This window comes from Thunnus maccoyii, chromosome 18, assembly GCF_910596095.1.
Source record: "Thunnus maccoyii chromosome 18, fThuMac1.1, whole genome shotgun sequence".
NCBI classification, from domain to species: domain Eukaryota; kingdom Metazoa; phylum Chordata; class Actinopteri; order Scombriformes; family Scombridae; genus Thunnus; species Thunnus maccoyii.
The window spans coordinates 24,057,884-24,082,957 of NC_056550.1; the positions used below are offsets into that span (position 1 = coordinate 24,057,884).

A 25,074-nucleotide genomic window follows, 5' to 3' on the forward strand; every position below is an offset into this window, starting at 1 on the left:
TTGGTTGGTATTTTGTTTCTACTGGCTGATTTAACGCTGGGTATATGCGAGTTTATGAGTGTAGGATTTTTTTAATCGATCAGGGATGTTTTTTGCACCATGCACTGTCGCTGGGTAGATATGAAATTATTCCAATAAATGAAAAAAAACAAAAAAACAAAAAAAAAAAAACAAAGAAAGAACTGAAATCAACAGTATTTTTATTTGTATTTCATTTCTTTTCAAAATCAATCACAAGTTGTCTCTGTTGAAAGGTAGAAATAAAACATAGAATTTGTATATTTTGTGTCTGGTTTTCTTTTCTAACATTTCGCTTGTTGGAAATGACCCTGGGAGTGTAGAGGTTTTTTTATATGTTCTAGCCCTCGAGGCGGATTATTATTTTTTTTCCCTCCTCTTCTTCTTTTTGTGGAGGCAGGTGTTAGCGTCTGTCAAACATTTCAGCATGAGTCAGTAGCATGGGTGGCCTCTCTCTTTATGCTTGTGTTTTCTTTATTTTATTATTAGATTTCAGCCGCTCAGACAGCACAGAGACGCTCAACCGGACCCAAAAAAAAAAGAGTTTATGGATTGAATGTATGTGACCCTGTGTGAACTGGGTTATGACAAAAATGATAATACTGAAAAGGCAACATGAGTCCAAGCTACCAGCCTCTTCCTTCCTCTTTGTGGCTGGGCAGCACGCCTCGCTTCCGTCTCGGTTCCTGTTTGCAGTCGCTTTCTCTTCCCCTTGTTTATTTTTTGGTTTTGTGTGCGTGTGAGTGTGTGTGTGTGTTAGTCATGCTGTAAGTACAATAAGAAAGCTAGAGAGGCAACGAGCCAAAACGACTGCTGTAAAGGACGGTTTTTCCTCGCTGACATCGTTCCTCCTGTTCATACTGGCTGTTGAAATATCACCTTCAAATGTGCTTTCAATGTAAGTGATGGAGGTTAAAATCCACAGTGTGTCCACACAGTTATTTAAAAGTGTATCTGAAGCTTATATGAGGCTTCAGCAGTCTGAGTTAGTCATATCAAGTGGATATCTGACACATTTACAGTCTTTTTAGCATCAAATTCCCTCTTTGTGTTTCCCTGTTGAGCTGCAGTGGAAGTATAGTAACAAAAAGAGGCACCAAAAAGACTGTAACGTTGAAAGATATCTACTTGATTTGACTAATTTAAATACATTTTTGCACAGAAGGAGGACATTAGAAGGGTCAGTATGAACAGGAGGAATGATTACAGCAAGGAAAACGTGTGTCAGTGTTCATTCGGGCTCCTGACTGTTGTTGAAACTCAGTCTAATGAAAATACAATTAACTAACAACTAATTTACATTTTCATTTAATGCAGGTATTCAACACAAAAACTCTGAATCAGTTTTGTGTTAATACGACAAAATTATGACAAATATGTATATAGTTAGAGTGAAATTGGATGATTGTTTTTAAGCATGTAATAAAGTGTATATAAGTATAAAACTATAAGATAAGAGATCTGTATGTATATTTGCCTTCTATACGGTTTATGATCTCTGCTAGAATAAGTTAGTTTACTGACAGGAAGCTGCAGTCGTAAATGTGAACTTGCTGTATCTGCAACATTCACATCAGGTCGCTCAGCCTTGTCTTGTAGATTTATGACGTCCTCTGCAGTAAAATCACATCTGTCAGCTCATAAAACACCCTGCTGTTATATTATTACTATTATTTATTTTTTATTCCTCTAATCGACTTTATTTGTCTTTGTTTTGCTTTCTCTTTTTAATCTATTTATCTAGTTTTTTTAGTCTAGTTTTATTTGACTCATTTAACTTATTGTTATTATTATATATATATATATATAATTATAGTTTTTAAATCCATTTGATTGTATTAGTTTGTCATCATTTTTATTTTTGTTGTCTTTTTAATCTATTTTTTAATCTAGTTTTTATTTCACTATATTTTACTACTATAAATTATTATAGCTTTTACATTGGTCTCAAATTGTTTGTTTTTTTTTCTCTTGTTTTTGTTGTTTTTATTGTTTTTATGGTACTCTGTCTTATTATCGGCTTGTCGGTCATCTGTGAGGAACTTTGACCTGCACTAACCTGTGTGAAAGGTGTTATACAAATAAACTCTGATTGATTGATTGATGGATTGTTGAGTTATGAGTCACACTTGTGAGTCTTCACCAAACAGCAACATCAAATCCTGCAGACGCCGCGTTCGTCACACTGACCACCAACCAGGAACAATAAAGCTGCACATGATGGATGGTGAGAACATGTATGTAGATGAAGATGAAGATGTAAAAAAAAATTAGAATTACAACAACTCTGACTTCTGACTGTGAGGAGAAACTGATCTATAACTGGACTATAATTATCTGTGATGAGAGAACTCATCCAGACATGAAATTCCTCAGTTGAACATCGGCGATGACGGAGTGATGATGTGTTCCTTCCACTTTTTTTGATCTGAGAGAGCTTGAATACCTTGATGGACTTTGAATTATGCCTTAAAACTACTCTGGATTGTTTTCCTGCTTGCTTACCCATAATTACAGCCTGTAAACTATAATAAATTGCCCCTCTGAAATTAAATTGTACCTCTCTGAAACACTAATCCAATGCATTGAACTACTCGCTAATTAAAATTGTATGTAAATTATAACTGTTCTTACTGTAAAATCCCTCTACACTCAAAAACATGTTTTTCTTCTTGTTCCTACGGTCGGATGTTTGAGCTTCTCTGTGCAGAGTTTGTTTTCACATTCATCTGCTGAAAGTGGAAAGTTTTCTCAGCAGGATTTGTGATGTCACAACTAGTTTGGAGGTCAATCCTGGACCAGTATGTAACAGTAACTTGCACATACACTGAGGATGGACCTTTACAGTAAAGTAGTAGACACCTTGTATCCACAAGTTAAACCTCTGACATGAAATATATTTACACACAGTCTGGAATTTTTAATGAGGGAGAAGAAGGAGATGCCGTTTTAAGCATTTTAAAGAGGTAATTATACGTTTTTTTTTTGTGGAAAAACCACGAGACACACATTATTGTTCCGGGCAGAGTATTTTTACATGTCTTACTACATGTCCACAGTTATTTTTATTATTAAGTTTGTGAAATTCTTCATTATCTTTATGTCACAGGACTTACTTCTCTCTATCTTAAAAACATATGCAGTTCCTTAAGTTGCTTTGATTTTTCCTTTCTTGCCAAGTCTTACACAGATCCCACAGTGCAGTGGTTTGGAGATTTTTCTACACGTAGATAGACGAGTATTTCATATAGTTTATACAAAAAACCCCACAAATTTATCATAAGCAAATTTCTAAGGGAGGTGGTACCCAGGATTGTATCTGTATCATTACTGTAATATAGGCCCCATTTCTTGTCTGCATCTATACCATCAACTGTTCAATAAAAGTGAAAATGCCCAAACAAATAAGCTTAGCGTCTTAATATATGTCTAAAGGGGATCTTTAAAGTGAAAGTGAAGTGTGCAGAGTGATGGGATAAATATTAAATAGCAAAAAAAGACAGTACATGTACAGTATATACAGTCTGTTCATATATACAGTAATGAGTGAAATATTTTGCACATCTTGTATTTTAGACTATATAAATATGTATAATTTGTAGGGATTATAGTGTTTCATGGTTATTGCACAGTGATTTGCACAGAGTTAACCGTTCATAAGTGTGTTCATAATGTTATGGTGCCGCTCCTGGTGACCGCATCTGCACTGTCCACCGGTTAGACGTACACTAAAGCAGAGAAAACACTCACCTCTGTATCAACATAGTAAGGGTAAACCTAACCACATGGGAAGCCCCACCCATAAATACTCCAACCAATCACAGAGCTCAAAATACTGGCGCTGTGTCTGATTTGTTAAATTGACCTTGACCTTAGCGAATAGCGCAGCGTGTGGGCGGGTCCAGTAGTAGTTCGGTTGCATTGACTGGACGTCGCTCATCAACTTTTTGCTACCAGACGAGCCTTGTGCAACGCTAGTTAGCTAGCATCATAACACATACATTTCCCAGCTCGTTTGTCACCCTCCCTGCTGCACATTTGCCATTTTTTTTGGCATTCAAACTGGGATTTGCAGTCGCCAACAAACCAGCAAATTCCAGAAGTGACGAGGAGACTCCATTTTTCGTCTGGCCGGACGGACGGAGAGCTAGCTGCTGCTAGGCTAACTCTCTCCCTGCCCAGGTGAACGGGAGCGAAAGCAGGCGACAAGCTTGCGATAAACTGTCCATCCGACGAGACTTTCGTTGACTACAAAACACTCCCAGGTAGTTTTTCGACATCTTCATCGCCAGCATGCATCCCGGTAGCAGCGCTTTGCTTCACAGCACGGCTCTTAGTTGCTGCATCTCATCACCGATCCGATGCAGTCATGTTAGCCGCAGGCCGGCTATGCTAGCTGCTATTAGCTTCTCTCTCTGTCCACAGCTGATAGCCGAGCGTATTTTTCACAGCAAGCTGACGCGCTAAAAGCTAAGGCACATTCCTAACCAACACAGCCCCGTTAACTGGTGGGTGCAAGCTCAGTTTAGCAGATGCATGACGGGTCTGTGAAGCCAACTTCTGCAAATGATCAAGTAACTAATGTTGTGTCATTTGCAGGCTGGATCAGCTGAGATGCACAACTCATAAAGAGTGCGTTTACATGCACACAAGTATCCTGGTTATGATCACATTCTGGATGTAGTGTTTACATGTGGAGCATGAGGGAAACCTGGTTAATCATTTACCTGCTGACACGATTCTCACAGCATCCAGGTTTCTGCTCATCTGTGTGTCCGCATCATCTCATAATCTTGCAGACACATAGTTTTAATCATGTTAATATACATGCACATAGTATTTATACTTATATTTATATTGTTTTTTTGCACACGCGCCTTTTATCATGTCAGTATGCAAGCGCACAGTCCTCTCATTCTGATCTTGTTATGTTTATGTTAATTGCTCATGTTTATTGCCTTTTCTGTTGACATCTGGACCACATTGAATTGCTTGTACTTGGCAAATAAATCTGATTCTTATCTCAGCTACCCATTTCTCTACCAACAGACAATGATCATAAACATGGATGAGGTGTTTACATGCCACAGTATCCTGGTTTCTGTTGGACTAGCGTATCCAGCAGGGTAGGAAATTAACTTTTTTTTTTTTGCCCTCATGAAATATGTTTCGGGGGCGTTTTGGATCATTTCCAGTGCATTTTTTTTCAAATGATGGGAAATACCGTAGTTCTGTGTTGCATGACAGACAAATATTCAATGACTCTTATTCAAAGAAAAGCAAAGGGAGCAGCTGAACTGATAGTGCAAGAACATTTAATGGGTAAAACACTGAGTTATAATCCCAGTTACAGATTAGAACTACGTGAGTGTTTTTACCCATTTCATGCATGCTTTATTTTCAAAAGTAGAAACAATAAACATAACGTTGCGGAATAACGTCACAGTTCGACATCTCAACAACATTGCTGATTGTCTGGTATGTTATATATGGCGCTCTGTTTAAAATAACATGCGCTATGACAGCTTTTTTTCTTTTAGGCACAGTGCAGACCAGGAGAGGGTCAGAGACTGTCCAGACTTCTAAAGTACTTTCATTTTGATCTGATTGTGACTCAGCTGGAAGTGTGACAGGTTTGTGAAAACGCTGCATGTTGGTAACGTTATCATTAGTGGCTGTCATGGCTGCCTCACAACCTCACAACCCCTGGAGCGGGAGGATGGGGGTGCAAGTACGGAAGCCTGACTGTCCCAGCCAGGAATACAGAGCAACATCAGGGCCACACTTTACAAAAAATGTCTTTGTTTAGCTGTTTATTTTACTAGGGCATTTAAAGACCTCTGTCATCCTCAAGTCCAAGGGCAGTTTGACTTATTTGTAGCGCCCTTTTGCTCCGAGACGCTGTTAATTTACGACCCCGATGTGTTTACGTGTGCAACGCATAACCAGGATACTTGTGTGCATGTAAACACACTTACACATGAATTGGGTTTGTTGTTGTTGTTGTTTTCCTAACGTTACTTTGACCCCTGTGATTGCAGCATGCTGATGGTGGGAGGCGATGGACGGATGCACTAGAATGAGTGTGAAGGAGCTGTGTGAGACCGATGACCTGGCCACCAGTTTGGTGCTGGACCCTCTGCTGGGCTTCAGCACCCACAAAATGAACATCAGGTAATCTCTCACTCCATCACAAATACATGTGTTCCTGTGTATTCATGAGTGATACGACACCGAGACCTGTCCTTAAATCTTTCAAGTGTGTCTTAAAACAGTCGTCAGGAGCCCAACAGGTTTTTCACACTGTAATAATTCCTCTTGTTCATACTGACTATAAGAACATTTACTCCAAATACACTTGTAATGTAAGTGATGGGGGATAAAATCTACAGTCTTTTCAACAAAAATGTGTGTGAAAGTGAAGTTTATATGAGGCTTCAGCAGTCTGAGTTAGTCATATCAAGTGGATATCTGCCACATTTACAGTCTTTTTAGCAACAAATTCCCTCTTTGTGTTTCCCTGTTGAGCTGCGGGTAACAAAAAGAGGGACTTTGGCACAAAAAAGACTGTAACGTTGAAAGATAACTGCTTGATTTGACTCAGCTGAAGCTTCAATTTAGCCTCAGATAAACTTTTAAATACATTTTTGCAAAGAAAGGAGGACTGTGGATTTTGTCTCCCATCACTTACACTGTAAGTGCATTATGAAGGGAGGAATGATTACAGCAAGAAAAACATGTTTCAATGTTCATTTGGACTCCTGACTGCTGTTTTAAGACAGACTTGAAAAATTGTAAACCTGTCCTTTTAAGGTGTCTTATATATAGACACATAAGTTAAACATTTCTTCACTTGGAAAACGAAAGTAATATCAGTGAGTTATTGTCCTCGCTATGCTATTTAAAGTTTATTTGATGTGGTGAGCATTTGGTTTCACAGCAAGTTTCTAAAAAGCAGGAGCAGAGACAACAAGCAGGCGGTATCAAGCTCTTTGAACGTTGTGGTCTATGATTAAAATACATGTTTAAAAGGCAGATGAACTGATCACACAACACATCTCTATCAGCTTCCAATCCGTTTCAGGATTGATTTTTAAGATTTTATTGAATGTTAGAGCGCTGAAGTTGACCAACCAGATGTTCTTGGATGTTCTGAGATCCAGACTGAGCCTGTGTGGTGGCTGCTTCAAACCTCTGGAACAGCTTACCTGTTCATATAAGAACTGTTAAAGTCGCTGCTGAAGAGCTTCTTCTCACTGGTAATCTATTCAAGTTGAGCTCGACACCTTGACTTTATCTTCTATTGTGCTGCAACTCTATTATTATTGTTATTATGTTTATTGTTTTCTTTTATTCTCATCTGTTATATACTTTTATATTCATTTATTTAGGTATTAAGCCTGTGTCAAACACTTTGGTCAACTTTGGCTGCTTTAAATGAGCTGTACAAACACATTTAGACTTCGACTAACTGGGCATAATTTTAAAAACCAGCTGTTCCACAGAGTCCCTGCTCACTGTTCACTCCACTTGATGTTAAACTTGGTCTGATGGAACTTATTGTATAACTCAATACAGCACGAACCTCCACAGCTGGGAAAATAGACAAGATGCTCGTGTGAGAACCGTCACCAATCATTTGTTTTCATCATGTAGTGATTGATAAACGCTGCTTCTTATTGTGGCTTCAGGAAACCTGGGATTTCTTTGTAGAAATCTATTATTACTTCTTATTCATAATAACAATATATTATTAGTCTTATTGTTATTAAAATATCTGTTTAATTGAGTTATTCATAAATGTGTTGAATATGATGTGAAAGTGTTTCAGTATGATTTTTGCTATTTTATCTATATATTTTTAAAACCTCCTTAGAGATGATAAACGACAAGTCTGAGCACAAAATATTTCGATGATTAACATGCGGGTTAAAAATAGTGTTTTGCACAGACACATCTGGACTGACACAGTGTTTCTGCTTTTTCTCTCCTCTCCAGTCCACCACCAGAGGTCCGGCGCTGGGGGAACCTCAAAGAGACCCTCCTGCGCTTTCAACGTACGCACGACTTCAACGCTACGTTCGAGGCGCTGACGGTCGGCGAGCTCGCCGGTGACTACTTCAACGCTTTGGGAAGCCATCGACAGGAGCTGCTGAGACAACATGTAGGCAGATGTTTAAGTTAACAAACCAGTATAAATATAAAAACGTGTTATGGGAGTTGTGTTTGGAAGTTGTCGTCTTTTTCGTGTGAGGTTTATCCGCTGATTCTTTTGAATGTGTGAACACTGAACCGTCTCCGGTGTCTGCAGGTGTATCGCTACCTCAGTGCCTTCCTGTTGGATAGCGGCGTCAAGATAGAGTCCTGTGACAGATACTCATCAGAGACCAACGGAGCAAAGATAACCTCCACGAGGCACTGGTAATCTCTCACACTTTAAACCATATATGTGTCCAAGTAGCATGTATGTAGCTGTGTGTGTTTGTCCTTTTGTTTTTTTTAAATATTGTAGACGTGTTGACGATGGAGTTGTTGCTCTGCAGGTTTGCGGGGGAGCGGGTGGAGGTGCTGCTGGGCTGCATAGCGGAGCTGAGCCCTGCTGACAGCGCCGTGCTGAGGGCGGGAGTCAACGACTTCAGCGTGATGTATTCCACACGCAAACGCTGCGCTCAGCTCTGGCTCGGGCCTGCAGCTTTTATCAACCACGGTGAGCGTGTTTGCATTCATGACTCATTCTTTCCCAACACACACACACACACACACACACACACACACACACACACACACACACACACACACACACACACATATATATTTCACCTTTAAGTTTTTAAAGGTCAGTGATCCAGATGCCAACATTCAAAACACAAGATTAGAAACTACAATCACTCTTTTAATGCGTCGAATCATAAAACACAACAATTAGTTATTTGTTTTCTTTCTGCCGTTTGATTACTGACGTTACTGAAAGAGGATTAATTTTCATTTTAAAGACACACAAAATACGATTTTTCATGTTACATCAAGCCTTTCAGTCATATATCCAAATATATTTGCAAATTACATGGTAACAAAAAAAAAAAAAAGAGTGATTAGGCCTTTATATCCACGTTGGGAAAGATTAATTTGTCAATCCGAGCGCTTCAGAGCTGGATTAGCAACAGCTTCTGATTTCACCTCTAACCAACATATAAAGTCTGATCCAGGATGTGTGCCTGCATCGATCTGAATCCAGACCAAAGTAAACACACACACACAAACACAAACACACACACACACACGGGGAAATAATCTATTATGCATGTGATGCTTAATGTCCTTCTCTCAACACTATTGACTGTTTTTTTTTGGATGTTTTGTTGTGTTATTAAAGTATTTGCGTTCAGGAGTTTTAGCAAAATATCTTTTGTCTTTCAAATTCAGACCAAGTTTTAACTTCCTGAATTATTAAATTCCACTTACAAATATTTTCCACTATTATTAAGTTTGTGAATTTCTTCCTCATCTTTATGTAACAGAGATTATTTCTCCCTATCTTAGAGACTTGTGCAGTTCCTGAAGTTGCTTTAGTTTTTCCTATCAGTGCAGTGGTTTTGAGAGAGTTTTCTCTGCGCAGCTAGACGAGTATTTTATGTAGCTTGTACCAAAAAAAACAGATTTTGCATAAACTATTTTTTTTACCACAGAGAAAATGAACAGTGAATCAATGGAGGTGGTAGTCAGGACTGTATCTGTATCATTAACATACCATCAGCTGGTCATTATAGGTGAAATGCACAAACAAATAAGCTTAAAAAATGCCTGCTGTTCAGTATAACTCTGTAAATGAATCATTTCATTTCATTACACGAGCGTTTTGTCAATGACAGAAGTCAGATGAACTGCGTGTCAGTCAGTGTAATGTTAACTGATGTTAATGTTAACAGGCGGTTCAGTGAAGTTCATTCTTTCATCCACTCGGAGGACAGCGTCTGACAAGATCTTTTAATAATGTTTGAGAGTTAATCAGCTTAGCCTTTTCAGCCTTTTACCAAATGAATTGAGTACAAATCAGCTGATCAACAAAAACGTTGAGCCCCATGCATTCATCTGTCTGATTGAATTAATAACTTTACATCTTTTATCTCTTTGTTTGTCTTTCCGGATTGAAGACTGCAAACCAAACTGCAAGGTAAACATTTATTCATCACATACATTAAAGAGATTGGACAAATGCATTATGTGTAACTGATAAATGCTTTATTTGCACGATCCAGTAAGATTTATTGTAATACTCGCATTTTTAATATTAAAATCTGTATTTTAGATGCAGAATTAAACTCCTAAAAGCACATCTTCTCCTTCTGTTTACTAACTGCTGTGGTTTTATGTCTCATGGGTCAACCAACCTTTTGTCTTTGTCATTTTTTTTCCCTTTTTCACCCTCCCAGTTCGTCCCTGGTGAGAAGAACGGCGCTTGTGTCGAGGTGATTCGACCCATCTCCCCCGGGGAGGAGATCACGTGTTACTATGGTGCCAGTTTTTTTGGGGAAGGAAACGAAATGTGTGAATGCTGCACCTGCGAGAGGTGTGTCCATCATCTGATCAGAGTTTGTCTTTTAATATAGCTTAGTTCTGTTTTAAAACTGAAGATCTTGTTTATCAGATCTGAGAGGAGAAAAAAAAACCTCTTTAACGTAAGTTTCATTTTGTAATTTGAACTGCTCTTTAGGAAAGGAGAAGGCCACTTCAAACACAGAGGGAAACAACCTGAATGTGAAGAAACAAAGGACTCTGTGGGCCAGAAGTACCGTCTGCGAGAGAGATTTCTTCGTCATCACAGAGAGAAGGGGCATCTACCTACCAGGCCGATAATACCAGGATTACACTCAGGTATCTTTAAAGGTAACCGGTTTAGGATTTTCTCTAAAATTATATCTTTCAAACCAGTTATTGATACTGATAAAAGTAAAAAACTAATTAAAATCATTGCTAAGTACAGTTAAAAGTGAAAATAACAAACTGAATAGTGACAGTCAGCTAATTCAAACAGAAGACATGCGTTACTGGCAGGAATATTAGTACCAAATGCAATTATAGAGCAGTAATATCAAGAATAACAGCTCGACAGTCAGCTCATCATCATTAAACGCTCCATCAAACTGAAAGCCTTGAAGGACAACCGATAGGCTCGTTCATGAAGGTCCAAACCTCGCTGGAATCTTTTATTTTTACACGTGAACATGATTTAATTCATGTTTAAAAATCTGCAAGGTGGCCTTTTAACTGCTTTTAAACTTGTAATAACATATATTGCTGCAAATATCGGGAATTCTCGTTATCGATCAAATAGTCGTTTTGTCATAAAATGTCAGGAAATGGTGAAAAATGCTCGTTATAGTTTCCCAGAGTGAAAGATGATGTCTTCAAATGTCTTGTTTTGTCCGACCGACCATCCAAAAACAAAGATATTCAGTTTAAAGATCATATATGACAAAGACAAGAATTAAATCATCACATTGGAGAAGCAGGACCCAACAAACATTTGGCATTTTTACTTCAAAAATTACTAAAATGATTATTCTATTATCAAAACGGTTGGCGATTAATTTTCTGTCGATCAACTCATGGATTAATCGACTAATTGTTGCAGCTCTGCACCATGTTAGACCTGAAACGAGCCGTCAGTTTGCTGTTAACGAACAACGTCGTCTCTTCAGGAACAGATTTAGAGCAGCTGTATAATTACTGTGAATGTAATCATCTACTTCCTGTTAACATACATACAGCTTCATCTACACTGATCTGATACTGCGAGCTTGTTCAGGAAGTAGACCGTGTTGCTTCACTGTGACACAAGGGTTCGGTATCTGCAAACATGTTTACTGACTGGTAAATAATGTTGAAACACTTTTATTCTGTTTTAGAGCTGCAACTAACAGTTCGATCGATTAAACTGTTGAATGTTTTCTCGATTAGTTGTTTGGTGTAATAAATGTCCGCTGATATTTAGTTTGTGATCATAGAAGACTAAATAAACCAGAAAATAACCATAACGAAGCTGGAATCAGAGAATTTGGACGTTTTTTCTTGAAAAATGATTCAAAACGATCAATCAGTTATCAAAACAGTTGGTGATTAACTTCCTGTCGATGGAGTCGCAGCTCTGTTTTATTTTGTTTTTGTCTTTATCTGTTTTAGACAAAACAAAACTTCAGCACGATAAGTTGCATATGTATGTTTATGTAACCGTAGCAACAAACAAAAAGGCTTAATCATGGAGGATTTAAAATAATTATAACACAAACATCATAAACATGAACAAGTTAGACATTAAAACTCTTTATTAGATTTAGTCAGATTAAAAAAAAACACATTTTACTCAAACATACCTGTATGTATGTATGTATGTAATTCCCTAAATTACAGCAGCTACTACAGTGTTGATTAACAGTATTGATTAGATTACATGTGATCTGACATCTTTTTAGCAGCTACAGTAGCTTAAACGTATAGCAACGTAACGTTTGTTTATCTTTTTAAGCATGAGAGTTGTTCCTGTGGCTGTTAGTCATTTTATTTGCTGATGTAGGAAGCGACATTCCCGTCTCTACAAGCCCCTGTTAGGGGTTAATATAATAATTTAAAGATTCTATGATGTTTTATAACTTAAATAAAAAAGTGGATACAGTAGAATCATACCATTTTTAATATATAGACAACATTTTACAGTAAGAGTCGTCTTTATACACTCTCAACACTGTTTCCCAGCGTCACCTGCTTGCTTCATACTACAGGCTATCTCGGCATCTGCTGTGAAGTAAATTGCTTACTTGATAGGAAATGAATTAAAGCAATTTAATGATTTGGTCAATTGAATCACATCGATGCGTCTCCGCGATCGCGTCTCGGCTCGGGGTACTAGGTTTATCGTTTAAGCGCCGCTCACGTCGAGCGGTAGGAGAAATGCTTTTGTATAGAGCGGCTCAAGTTCAACAGCTTCTTCTTTTGTTGTCTTTCATTCATAGCCATCCCCTCGAGGAATTCCTTTACCCAGCAGATGAGGAGGAATGCCTTGAAGAACAGGAAACTGAGTCAAACGCAGCAGTGGAGACGAGAGAAGCACAGACGATCAGGAAAGCATCCGTTGAAATCTTCTACAGCCAAACAGCGTCGGACAGTTCCGCTTTTGTCTCAAGTTACACTGAGGGACCTTAGAATCAGAGTGAGGCGCCACTCGGTGGATTTTTTACTCAATTGTAAGGATCCAAAGAGCAAAGAAAGGGCCTTGCTGCATCGACTAGAAGAAGTGGAGCAAAAAGATAACACACCGAGTGAACTGAATTCAACCGGTGAAGGAAATAGCAGCAGTGAAAAAGGGACTGAAGAGGTAAACTTGAAGCCTTTCACTCTAAATTCCTCCATGTCGGTCCATCAGAAAAATACACGGGCAGTAGCAACTAGCACAGGCCTCAATGGGAAGTCTGTCAAAGTGTTGGAGGGGCGAACAGTTCACTTGAGGACCTCTTCAAGAACAAGGAGCATGGTTCAGACCGCGCTCGTACATCAAGCGGGGTCCAACAGCAACACAGCTAACACTACAACAGTTTGTCACCCTGTCGACTGCGACGAAACCTGCAGTGCAATAAAACAAGAGAAAATAGAAAAGGCAATCACAGAAAGTCAAAGCAGAAACGACAGCGGCGTCGAATCTTGCACCATCACCCCGGCTCAAAACCCAGCGGCGGAGGAAGCCGAGCACAAGACCATCAGAGCTTCGCCCCTGTTCGAAGTTTGTCAGAGTGTCAAAGATGCATCTAAGAAAGCTGTGGACAATCCACTAATATCACTGAAGCAATACCTTACAGTCAGCCTAACAAGGTTATCAGTGCAACAAAGTTTAGGAGCAGAAAATACCTCAGAGGACAGGAAAGGAAGAGTGGTGGTAAGAGGAAGGAGCAGGCAGAGCCAGGCCCCGAAACCAGTGACTCCGACAGTACAGCCAGAAAAAAGAGTGTCCAGATCACAGCAGAGGCAGGCAGAACGGTCGGACATCTGCACAGCTGAAGGTAACAGAGGGGTGAGGGAAATGTTTTTCAAGGCCATAGATAAAGTAAATGTGAGGAAGCGACACGCAAGTGAGACGGCGGGTGATTTATCACACGGCGAGAAAAAGGGGGATGATAAGGTTATCGAAATACAAACGGTGTCAGGAGAAAAAACACAGGGGCAGCAGCAGGACATTGTAAAAGGCCAAATTGAAGGTCAGAAAGAAAACGCTATACCTACGGTTACGGAATGTAAAGTTAACATGGCTCTGGAAGAAGTGAAAGAGTCCAAATGTAAAAATATGTCCAGTGAAAAAACTGGAGGACAAAATAACTTGCAGTGTATTAAAAATAAAGTAAAGGATGCATGTAAGGAGGACGTAGTTGTTCAACGGCCAGAGCGAACGGCAAAGAGCGTGAGTAAACAGCTAGTAAGTAGGCACGAAGATGTCGTCGTAAAGCAGGCAAAGGAAAAAGTGAAAGAATCTGAATGTAAAATTGTGTCCAGTGAAAAAACTGGAGGACAAAACAACATGCAGTGTATTAAAAATAAAGTAAATGATGCATGTAAAGAGGACGGAGTTCAACTGTCAGGGCAAACGGTTAAGAGTGTGAGTAAACAACCAGTAAGTAGGCTTGACGAAGATGTCGTCATAAAGCAGGCGAAGGTTCTGTTGTCTGATATTTTAAGAAAAGATAAACGCTTAATAGATAAGAGATTAGATATCGTAGGAGGACGGTTATCTACCTCTGCTCTTAAAGACGTGCAAAGTCCCGAGGAGGAAGCACAACAGACTGAAATAAATGGAGGCAGGTACCATCGCTCAGTGCAGGGGAGGATTATAAGACGAAAGATGAGGCCCAGAGCAGCGAAAACAAAAGCGGAAGATAAGCAAAACTCCAAGGGACACTTGAGCGAAGACGCTCCGGCTACTCCTAAGACTGAAACGAGAGAAGATAGTTCAAAGCGTCAGTCACCACAGAGACATGATGACCCACCGGCCGCCTGTCTCAACCCTCTACCTCTTAAGTCACCAATTTCAGCAAAGGTTATTACTAATCTGCATCCAGACATCAATCCACAGGCACACATACAGTCCAACATACCTCTGAAGAAACGTACATTTCGAAGTTCTGTCGAATTAGACCCTGAACAAGGTTTGAATTCTGCTTCAGATCAAGCCTCTAAAGAAGCCCCCGAGTTAAATTCCTCCACAGACAACAGGCAGGGCATTACCCAGTGTTCAGGGGAGAGTAGTAAAGTAAAAAAAGAAGGTAAAAGCAGATATAGGAGTTCAGAAGTCCAGAGGTTAACCTCCAAAAGGACCACAAAACAAAACGTCTTTCACAGAGTGCTTCGCTCCAGAACTAATGAAGTTCAGAGAAGCCATTTATTGAGGAAAGTTCGAAGGTGTAAATTAGAGAGGCAAGATAAGGATGACGTTGACAATGCTCAGACACTACAGAGCGAAAAGCTCGCAGGGGACAAAAAAGCTGAGGATCCTGCTAAAATCCAGGAGTGTTGTATCGTAACAACTCGAAGTAAATCTCAAAAGGAAGAGGAGGTGGAAACGTTACCCCTCCAAGAAAGTGATTCGGAGGAAACAAAGCCAGACCTTAATTTTAAGATCCGCTTCAAGAGGAGGAGAGGGAAAGTCTGGGAGATGCATACAGGAGTTGAAAATATGGCATTAAAAACAGAGAAGAGAGATGAGTTGATGACCTGTGATCCTTTTAAAGCCATCATGGACTCCGTATCCATTTTAAACATGGAGATGGAGGCGGCTCAGGCTCACGTGCAGGCAAGTAAGAAGTCAAAGAGCATGTTGCATCGTTTGAAAAGAAGAGGCGAGAGGCGGAGTGAAAGTCAACCCACCAATATCCCCGCGGATGCAAAATCAGAGAAGGACCAAGACGTTGAAAAAGTTGAAAACGGACCTAGTGAATCTACCGCTGACAAAGTAGAAACGAAAGAGAAGCTCGATAGGGAGATTCTAGTCGGAGTCAAGCTGCTGCCGGAAAAACTAGAAAGTCTTAAAAATGATGTTGAGACTGTGCCGGCCGTAGTGCAAGAAACAAAAATTGAAGATCGTTTTTTAAAGAATTGCTGCTTGTTTGAAAGTGCGTCACAACATAAACAGGAGCTCGAATTGGATTTTAATGGTCTTCCATTACCAGTAATTAAACTTCGGAGGAAGGCGGAGGATATTTGGGAGGTGGACAGCAAGGAGGAAGAGCTCAAACTAGCTGACCTTAAAGTAGAGCCCAACATTAAGAGAGAGATAAAGGGTCAAGTTTTAGGGAAACAAAAAGGATTGCTTGATTTTAACAAGCTCAAGGAAGAGTGCGTATCTTCTCAGAGGCTGAACAGCAACTCAGCCCTTCTGAAAACAGAACCGCCACCATTTTCCTTGTCTCTGTCACCGCTGTCTCTGTCTTCCCCTATTAATGACAATAAAACTGAAGTTATATCCTCTGCTGCAAATATAACCACTGAAAGGCCAGAGATGAACAGCGGAGGAAGGAAACAGAGGCACAAAATGGAGAGGACGCACAAGTGTGGGCCTATAGAAACACCCACCACTTGTCTTAGTCACACTCTCCAACAAATTGACAACAGTCTCTCCAGGCTCTCTGAGGGCTTGTGTTCATCCCAGACTTTGGAAAAACCAGCAGCCTGTTCCAGCACCTCTAATTCTGTCATCCAGCCTCCGTCTCAGTCTCCTCCATTCACAATTGCAGATAACATGCTTGCCGGTGAGCCCAGCTTCACGAACTGTTGCGATGACCTTCTGGACTTTCAGTGTCTCAACTTTGAGGGGTATTATCAGCCACAGAACATGCTCCCATCTTCCCCTTCAGATCTGTGTTCACTAGATCCGCCCACAGATCCCTTCAGCAGTCCCCTCTCCCACAGCCCCTCTGATACGTGGACCACTGAAACGCCGTACCTTGGCCCTCCCAGTCCAGGAAATAACTTCAGCAGTGAGGATCTCCAGTTTTTTCCAGGTCTAATTTCTTCCAAAAGTGACTCTGTTCCTCTGGAATGTGAAGCGAAGGATGCCTCCAAAGACAGAAACACACCCAACCCCAGTTACAGTTTCTCAGCTCTCTGCAACCCAGAGTTGACTGCAAAAGATCGAATTATGAGTAAAAATCCAGGAATGAGGCTGTCCAAAGAAGACCTCAAAACTCAGCCCTCGTCTCTAGTTGGCAAGCCTCGTTTGTTTGGTGCAACACCATCTTCTGTTACATCTCAAACTCCTGTTACTTTACCCCAGTCCCCAATCAACGTCAAGGCGAGCACCAGCCAGTTCAAAGCCCAGTCTAACCTTAAAAACCACGGGCCCTTCCATCGTATGACCATTCCCAATAAATCCCAGCGCCTTTCTGGTTTTCAGCCAAACACAGTCAGAGGAGTGTCCCAGAGTTGCTTGCCCAAATCCGTCCAGCCGTCTCAAATGGCTAACAAATTCTCATCTCCTCAACTCTTCACTGTGAGAAATCCCAATCCTCCCGACAATCCATTCAGCTTCCATGAGAAACCCTCTACAGTTATTCATAGGGTGCTTAAGTTTCAAGGGGGGCCCACGAGTCAGAACTTGTATAGCGCACCTTGTAAGGACACCATGGCTGCTGGCAGCCCGACCGTCATGTCCAGAACACTTGGCGCAAAATCAGGTGCTATTGAGAAGACGCAACAGAATCAGAAACTAGGTGTCAATACAGACAGTCACCATAAAAGCAACATCTCTGTTCAAGGGTTCGGAAAGGATGTTGACCATCTCGGTCCTTCCAGCACCCCCAACAGGTCCAACCCTCATTTCAACAAGTCCAACTCTTTCCCTCAGTCCCTTAATAAAAGTAAGATGTCATCTGAGAAACATGAAAGTGGTGAAATCAATATGACATACAAAAACTTTTCTGCGCTGCCAAGACCCTTCTTCTTTCCTAGCAAAGTGTCCGAGGGTTATTCATCACCACACGACAAGGGTTTGAAACAGGACAAATCTACTCCGTCAAACTCTCACAAACACCAGCCATGTTACGCTCAGCAGGACCCTTTTGATTTCAGCTTTGGCTCGTCTCTTTCGCCCATGTCTCAGCACAACAGCCCTCAAGTGGTCCACGGTACACCTCCTGCTACGCCAGCACCAGCAAACAAGAGTCAGTCATCAACCTCCTCAGCCTCTTTACCTTATGGCTATCAAGGCCCTCCTTACGTACTGAATTTCAGTGGAGATCATTCGTTGACCCTGGGTCTCAGGGATGGGGCTGAGGGTTACCCAGGTCTAGGCTCAACAAACTACACCTACCATTGCCTGATGGAACCTTCAGGCACCCAAGGGCGGCTGGTTCTTGAGCCCTGTGGACCCCAGCTGTCTAACCCAGCGTCGTTTTCTTTGGGTGGATTTTCAGGGCTCAAAGGTCAGGACGAACACTGCAGGAAGGACATGCAGCAACAGTGTCAGCCAGGAGAACACCAAGGCGCCCCACACTATGGACCTGTTACATCGTCTCACTCCACAGGTGCCACAAAACCCAAGAGAGTGAGGTTAGTGGTGACAGACGGCACAGTCGACTTAGATCTCCAGTACTCTGATTGATTTCTACCTGCCGAAGTCACTGGATCCCAGTGCTCAAGACGGATTAAACAGCATCTGCCACAAAATGTTTTTTGTAAACATTATAATTCATAGTCTACCAGTTATTAAAGCCCACTGACTGATTGACCTTTTTTATAAATCATCATTTTGATGGACTGTTAATGTATAAATGACTTGTACAGGGTTTTATGTAAAGCGGGCTCATCAGCCTATTAGAATGAAATATCCACTACAATTTGCTGAGAAGACCAAATTAAAAATTCATAGAGAAAGCATTTAATATATTTGTGACCACAAGTTTGAAGTTACAGGCCCTGTAATGATTGAAAGCCCTCTTACTTGTACTGTAACATAGCTGTATGAATTTTTTCTATACAATGTATGGCAGTAGACACAGGAGCACCATCATCGGTTGCTGGTACTTGTATTGGTGGGTTTTAAAAAGGCAGCTTTGTGCCTCAGTCTTTGATATGTTCTTGTGTGACTTTTTGAAGCACCTGTTGAAACAGTCTACCCTCGTTTTTATACTCACAGTAAGCTCTTTTCTCACTTTGTGTGTGTGTGTGTGTGTGTGTGTGTGTGTTTGCGTGTGTGTGCGTGTATGTGTGTGTGCATGCATTTGGCAGGCAGGTCTCGAGGGATCAAAGTAGGGTACCATGTGTTTTTTTGTGCCTGATCGCGTGACAGTTGCTATGCCAGAATTAAGTAAGATCATTAGTCGTTAGTGCATAAATGAGAGGCTCATGCATGAACTGTGTACAGTAAAATGATTTCCAGACCTGACACAATATATATATCCATATATATATATATTCTAGGACAACTCTACCGGGTGAAGACATGCGTGACATGAATTGCAGCATTTCACAGCTGCTCTCTTTAGTTTCTTGTGGATGATGTGGGTGGGAGAAACTGCAATGTGTTGTTTTTTTTCTGGCCAGTAATGGATCGAGGGGTAGTACAACATGAGATCTTTCTAATGGGAGTTCTCCCAGTTGCAAGTTAAAGAGAAACATTTGACCATTTTACATCAAAAAAAGTGACAATCTTTTCACTGAGAAACTCACTTTTATCATTTATTTGTTTGTTTTTTGTTTCCCCCCCCCCCAAGGAGTTGATGATTATTCTACGGGAAGAAGAGATGGCTAAGTTGTGCATCACCTACATGGTTACTGTCTGTTATTTTTTGTTGTTCGTTGATGGAGCTACACATTCATTAGTTGTTTATATTGTAACCAGAGTTATTTGCTGTTGATTGTGGAAGTCACATGAGCATTCCCTTCACATCCTTATGTACTGTATGTTGAACCCATTTGACATCATTTGGCAGGAGTGTTCAGTGTGACTGCACAGCCTTACATTACTACCATGAAAATGTACTGTCTCGATATGGAAAGGCCAATTATTTATTTTAATATCCTCATTCTTGAAATGGTGCTTTAATGTAATTTATATTTCACATTGATTGTTCAAACTATTAAATGTTTTTTATCATTTATTTAATGGGACAAAATATTGAACTGAATATTTACATCGAGTATTTAATTTCAAATCCTTGGACAGCTTATCCAGTTCATGTTTTCAGTTGTTACAGGTAAAACTTTGTCTGTTTTTCTAAATTGGCAGTTAGTCTTACTGAAAGTCTGCTGTAGAAATGTACAAATGTAGCCTATATCATTAAAGACACTTAATTCTTTTTTGTATTTTCTCTCTTTGACTCTTTTTGCATTCTTTGTGTACTACTTTTAACACTTAATTGCACGAAATCACAAATGTACATTGCATTATTTCTACATATAGTATTACAAGTACTATTACAGTGGTACAATAGTGTGTATACAGTATATATTAGCTGTAACAAACATATATCCAAATAGAAGGGGAAATTAATTGATAAATATAAATGTTTAAGCTCTATTAAAGTAAATTTGAATGATGGGATGACTAGCTTCTTAATAGATCATCTATCTAATCATTTAGTCAATTAGTTAAGACATCCACTTTGTTACTTCTCCTCAAGGTGGTACCTCATTATGTCATTTCTATACTGTGTCTGACAGATTTAATGACATACCTTTCTACATTATTTAAGTTGTGGGCTTCATTATAAGAAAACGTCTACTCCATTGTCTCTGGGATTCAGATTAAGACTGAAACAAGAAATGGATTATCATAAGAGTTGCTGATTTACTTTCTATTCTATCTATTCTATTTTCTGTTGATTATTAATTTCAGCTCTAATACAGATTCACATTCTTCAAATCAAGAACCTCAGTACTGGATAGGTGCATACATACCACATAACTGAAACATTCATAGTAGACAGCAGATATGTTGACAGGTGGATTTAATGACATTAATAATAACTGTAATCATGGCCGGATAAACCTCCTGTGGGGCTCCAGAGCAAAAGTTTGTTGCTGTGCCCCTATTGATCCCCACTGTACATGACAGAACTCTAGAGCCAAAATGATTCAAGGATGAATTGGTTAGTCGATTGACAGGAAACTAATTGGCAACAATTTTGATAATTGAGTAATCATTTTCTCACCTTTTAACTAAAAATGCCAAAAATTCACTTGTACTGGCTTCGCAAAAGTGAATATTCGCTAATTTTCCTAGTTTTCCATGAAAATAAACTCAACATCTTTGGGTTTTTGACTGTTGGTCAGACAAAACAAGTTTGTCAGATTTACTGATAATGAAAATAATTGTTGGTTGCAGCCTTACAGTATTCCTATGATGGAATAATACTATTTTGCATGCAATTTGATAAAATACAACTCTAAAACAAAGGAGCACAACATAAACTAAAACAATTCAGGTCTTAAAACTAGATTTTGACCAAACAGGTAGCGCCAGATCTGAACAGTGAACCCAATGTGAAGTGACTTAAACCTGCATTCTCTCTAATGGCCATCATGAGGAGTCCACTGGCTCCGAAAAGAAGTCTGATTGTATAGAAGTCTATGAGAAAATGACCCTAATTCTCACTTGATTTATCACCTCAGTGATGAGTTTATGGTCTCAATCACTAGTTTCAAGTGTTCTTAAATGCAGCATGATGTTCATTTAGCAAATAATGGTTCGGTTTAATTTAAATTTGATGATAAAGCAGCGTATGCTTTAGAGCGGGGCTACGTTGTGATTGACAAGTTGTTTCCATGGTGACAACCGTTGGTTAGGTAACGTGAACATGGCGTAACCCTACATTCACAGAGTATAGGCGTAGCTGCCACTATTTCAGCGTGTTTTCAGTTCATGAAAGTTAACTGTAACATTTTGGTCGCCTGAAATAATCTTGTTCAGCGTTTGGTTGTACTAAAACACCCTCCAAGGAGTCAGATGTCCAGTTTTTCCGGTAAGTACATTTTCTTTTAATTGTTTTAAAGCTCGTTTTTCGCTAGCGAAAAATTAGCATTAGCATTAGCACAGTTAATCATATACTGTAAATGCACCGTGCTAACCAAGCTAGCAACTAGCGCCAGGGTCAGCGACACCCTCTCGTTCATTTCTGGCTCCAAAAATCAAAGATGGCGACGGTCAAAATACCAAAACTGGAGGCTTCAAAATGCCAGTCCAAAAAACAAATGGGTGACGTCACGGTGGTTACGTCCACAGCCCGGGGCCACAGGATGGAGGATGTTTCATAGCTGATATTGTACTTCAGAGGTTCAAATTGATCATTAATCAAATGATGTAAACACAAATAATATATGAGTAAACCTGGGCTTATATTAACTACATTTGTGTACAAAATGTCAGCAGTGAAAAGAGTCTATGCCACCTGACAGAAGTTTATGAAACTATTAGGCTTTTAGACCATTTGTGTGTATCCACTGCAGCATATAATCAATAGAATAAGTTATTACATCATTGTTACAAGCAACAGTGAGGTGTTTTTGTTTACTTTCAAATGTCTTTTATTTTAAACACTGTCCTAGTCATTTCCTCCGGCTCTAGTGTTGTTTTTTTTTCTGGTTAATTTCAAAGCTCGGGGTGAGTGTTCACCCTCCTGGTTTAGTGCTCAGCCTTTACCTCCTTCCTCTCTACCTGTGCTTTCATCCCAACCCAACCAGCGCTTGTGTTTCTTCTTCCTCCATCCCCTCCTCTCTTCCAGCATATGACCCACTTCTGCTTCTCTTTCTAGCACTCAGTAGCAGCTGAGCAGGTAATTCAGATGCCAAGTATAACGCTTTTCTCATAATGAGGACGGAAAGAGAGGGAAGGGATTAAGGAAAAAAAAAAAGAAGAAGAAGAAAATAGGAAAACAAACAAATATTAACATTAAAACCCGGTTTTTCCTCAGCTGTCACAACAGAGTAGGTACTCAAGTTAGATTTATGCACTCATTAATTCGACGCTGATTTCAGTTTGGTTGCAGCAAATTATCAAAACACGACTTCTTCAGTTTGATCTGCTTTTAACCTGCTTTATTTCCTGCAGCTCTGCTTTATACAAAATACAGAGGATTTCCATTTTGCGCCACGTGAAATGTTTTCCAACCCTTTTAACCCCCTGCTAGTTTTACCACTGTTTTCATTATTCATAGAGCCGTCACAACACCAGCTCCTCATCTGACTCTTCCATTAAACTTTAGCTACATGTATGTATGTAGGACTCTCATGTTCCCTATGGTCGACACTCAGGGGGGGATTAAAACCTGTCATGACATATGAGCGTTGCACGGCAGCGGCCGACCTTGTGAAAATGGCCGACTGTGTTGGATTTTGCATGAGCGTGGAGTGCTGGAACCACCGTCGTCTCTGCCATTATCAGTAGCCGAGCAGGCGGCCTTTATGCGAAGCGGCGAGGAAACACTGACGCCCTGAGAAACAAGCTGTGGGATGAAGTCTATAACAGAGAGAAAAAGAGCTGTATAGAAAGGTTTCCCAGGCATTATTTCCCAGGTGACAGGTGGCAGAGGCTCCAAATGACTGAGGTGTCAGTGCATTAGTGTAAATTATGACTGCAACAAAACCCTGTGTGTCTGACAGAGGGGGCTGAATAAATATGTCAGCTGCACGAGCAGGGATATTGCTCTTATGATTATTATGGCCATCTTTCTTTATTAAGTCTGACTGTCTGCTATTAAGGCGACTCCCTCTTGTTCTCTCCGTCTCCTTGTACAAGTCACAGTCACGTGTGTCGTTTTTGATGAAGCGCAGCAATCCCTTTTAGCTTACTGCAACCCATCCAATTAATACTAACTATTGGTTCAGCTTGAGCCTGATGAACAAAACCTGATAAACACACACACTCTGATACATAAAGGCCCATTTAGTCAAAGGAGAATATGCAGAGGCTGACCAATCAATGCAAACATAATTTAAAGAATATAATAGATCAGTTGGTTTTAATACTTTTAATGTTGTGTGAGAAAGTTTCTTCCGCTATGAGTCACTGACATTTTATTCACATCTGTTTCTAAATACATAGCCGGGACCTACAGTAACAAGAGAAGATGAAGTGAAGGATATTCATAGTTATTAATACCACTTGCAAGAGCTGAGACGTCGGGTTTGCCTGTCAGCTTAACCTTTGAGTGGAAGCGTACGCCATACCTGCGATATGATGTCTTGACATTGGCATTTGCTTCGCTCGTGTCGCTTCGCACGTGCGGTTTGATATTTGTGTGCTTTATTTAGGATCAATAAATAAAGCGGAGGATTGTTGTCGTCACATATACACATCACAGTCATCATACACACTCATACTTAAAACAATCACAAACGTTATGAAGAATATCTTTAAAACTTTTAAGTCCTTTAAAGAGGAACAAGCGTCTCTAACGTGAAACTGTTCATTCCAGTGGTGAGGTGCATGGTAACAGAAACCAGTCTGTCCCAGTTAAGAGTTTTGAATGAGGAACTTTTAAAGCCAAATTGCTCTGTGACCTCATGTCACGGTTATTAGCTCTGAGCTAAGGATGTTAAATAAGTAGGCAACTTAGATAGCGAGGCCTCATAAATGAAGACACAGGTACGCCGGCGCCTTCTAGATGACGACCACCTGACCTCTTTCTATTTAATGTGACACACACTTATGTCCCCATATTAGTGTGAAATCTCTTTATTTGCACATCTGTGAACTCATCACATCTAACATGATGCATTACGTCAACACGGATTTTGTATTATTATTATTTCCACATTGCATATACTGTTTGTTTCCTGGTCAATATTTTGTACATTACATTCACTTCAATTTAAACTTGTAATAGCTCTTTTCACTTACATATTTTTCCTGTAAATTTCTGTTTAATATTATTCATATTACTTGATTTTTGTGTATATTTTGACTGTTATGCACCACAACAACAAGGCAAACCTACTTGGCAATAAACTTGTTTCTGATCTGATTTAACAAATGTAATTAATGTGGCGCTGTGGTCGACAGCAGCATCCAGCGGTGGCGGCAGT

General features: G+C 40.0%; 2 protein-coding genes across 12 annotated transcripts in view; both read left to right on the forward strand.

Moving 5' to 3' along the window:
* Window positions 1-3,922: 3,922 nt before the first annotated feature.
* kmt5c (lysine methyltransferase 5C) lies at window positions 3,923-20,348 on the forward strand. Of its 9 annotated transcripts, XM_042392726.1 has the most exons (12): window positions 3,923-4,283; window positions 5,068-5,144; window positions 5,559-5,651; window positions 6,060-6,192; window positions 8,017-8,182; window positions 8,330-8,439; window positions 8,562-8,725; window positions 10,170-10,189; window positions 10,449-10,585; window positions 10,730-10,902; window positions 13,026-18,600; window positions 19,279-20,348. In XM_042392726.1, the coding sequence occupies exons 4-12, from the start codon at window positions 6,080-6,082 to the stop codon at window positions 19,334-19,336; spliced, it is 6,516 nt and encodes a 2,171-aa protein (XP_042248660.1). In that variant the 5' UTR covers window positions 3,923-4,283; window positions 5,068-5,144; window positions 5,559-5,651; window positions 6,060-6,079; the 3' UTR covers window positions 19,337-20,348. The 9 variants fall into 9 exon arrangements, with proteins under 9 accessions (XP_042248660.1, XP_042248659.1, XP_042248661.1 ...); XM_042392725.1 differs by lacking the exon at window positions 5,068-5,144; XM_042392727.1 differs by lacking the exons at window positions 5,068-5,144; window positions 5,559-5,651 and having other exon boundaries at window positions 19,279-19,357; window positions 19,764-20,348.
* A 1,481-nt stretch (window positions 20,349-21,829) lies between these two features.
* The window catches only part of shank1 (SH3 and multiple ankyrin repeat domains 1), a 97,182-nt gene continuing 93,937 nt past the window's right edge, over window positions 21,830-25,074 (forward strand). For all 3 annotated transcript variants that reach the window (XM_042392439.1, XM_042392441.1, XM_042392440.1), the window contains exon 1: window positions 21,830-22,013. The gene's annotated coding sequence lies outside the window, so the exon portion shown is untranslated. The remainder of the gene's footprint in view (window positions 22,014-25,074) is intronic.

Bases quoted from the DNA above. Each gene is read 5' to 3' on its own strand.
- kmt5c (XM_042392726.1), top strand. From the start codon at position 6,080: ATGGACGGATGCACTAGAATGAGTGTGAAGGAGCTGTGTGAGACCGAT. The intron at 8,183-8,329 runs GTAGGCAGATGT...CGGTGTCTGCAG, and splicing joins AGGAGCTGCTGAGACAACAT to GTGTATCGCTACCTCAGTGC. The intron at 10,903-13,025 runs GTAACCGGTTTA...TTTCATTCATAG, and splicing joins ACACTCAGGTATCTTTAAAG to CCATCCCCTCGAGGAATTCC.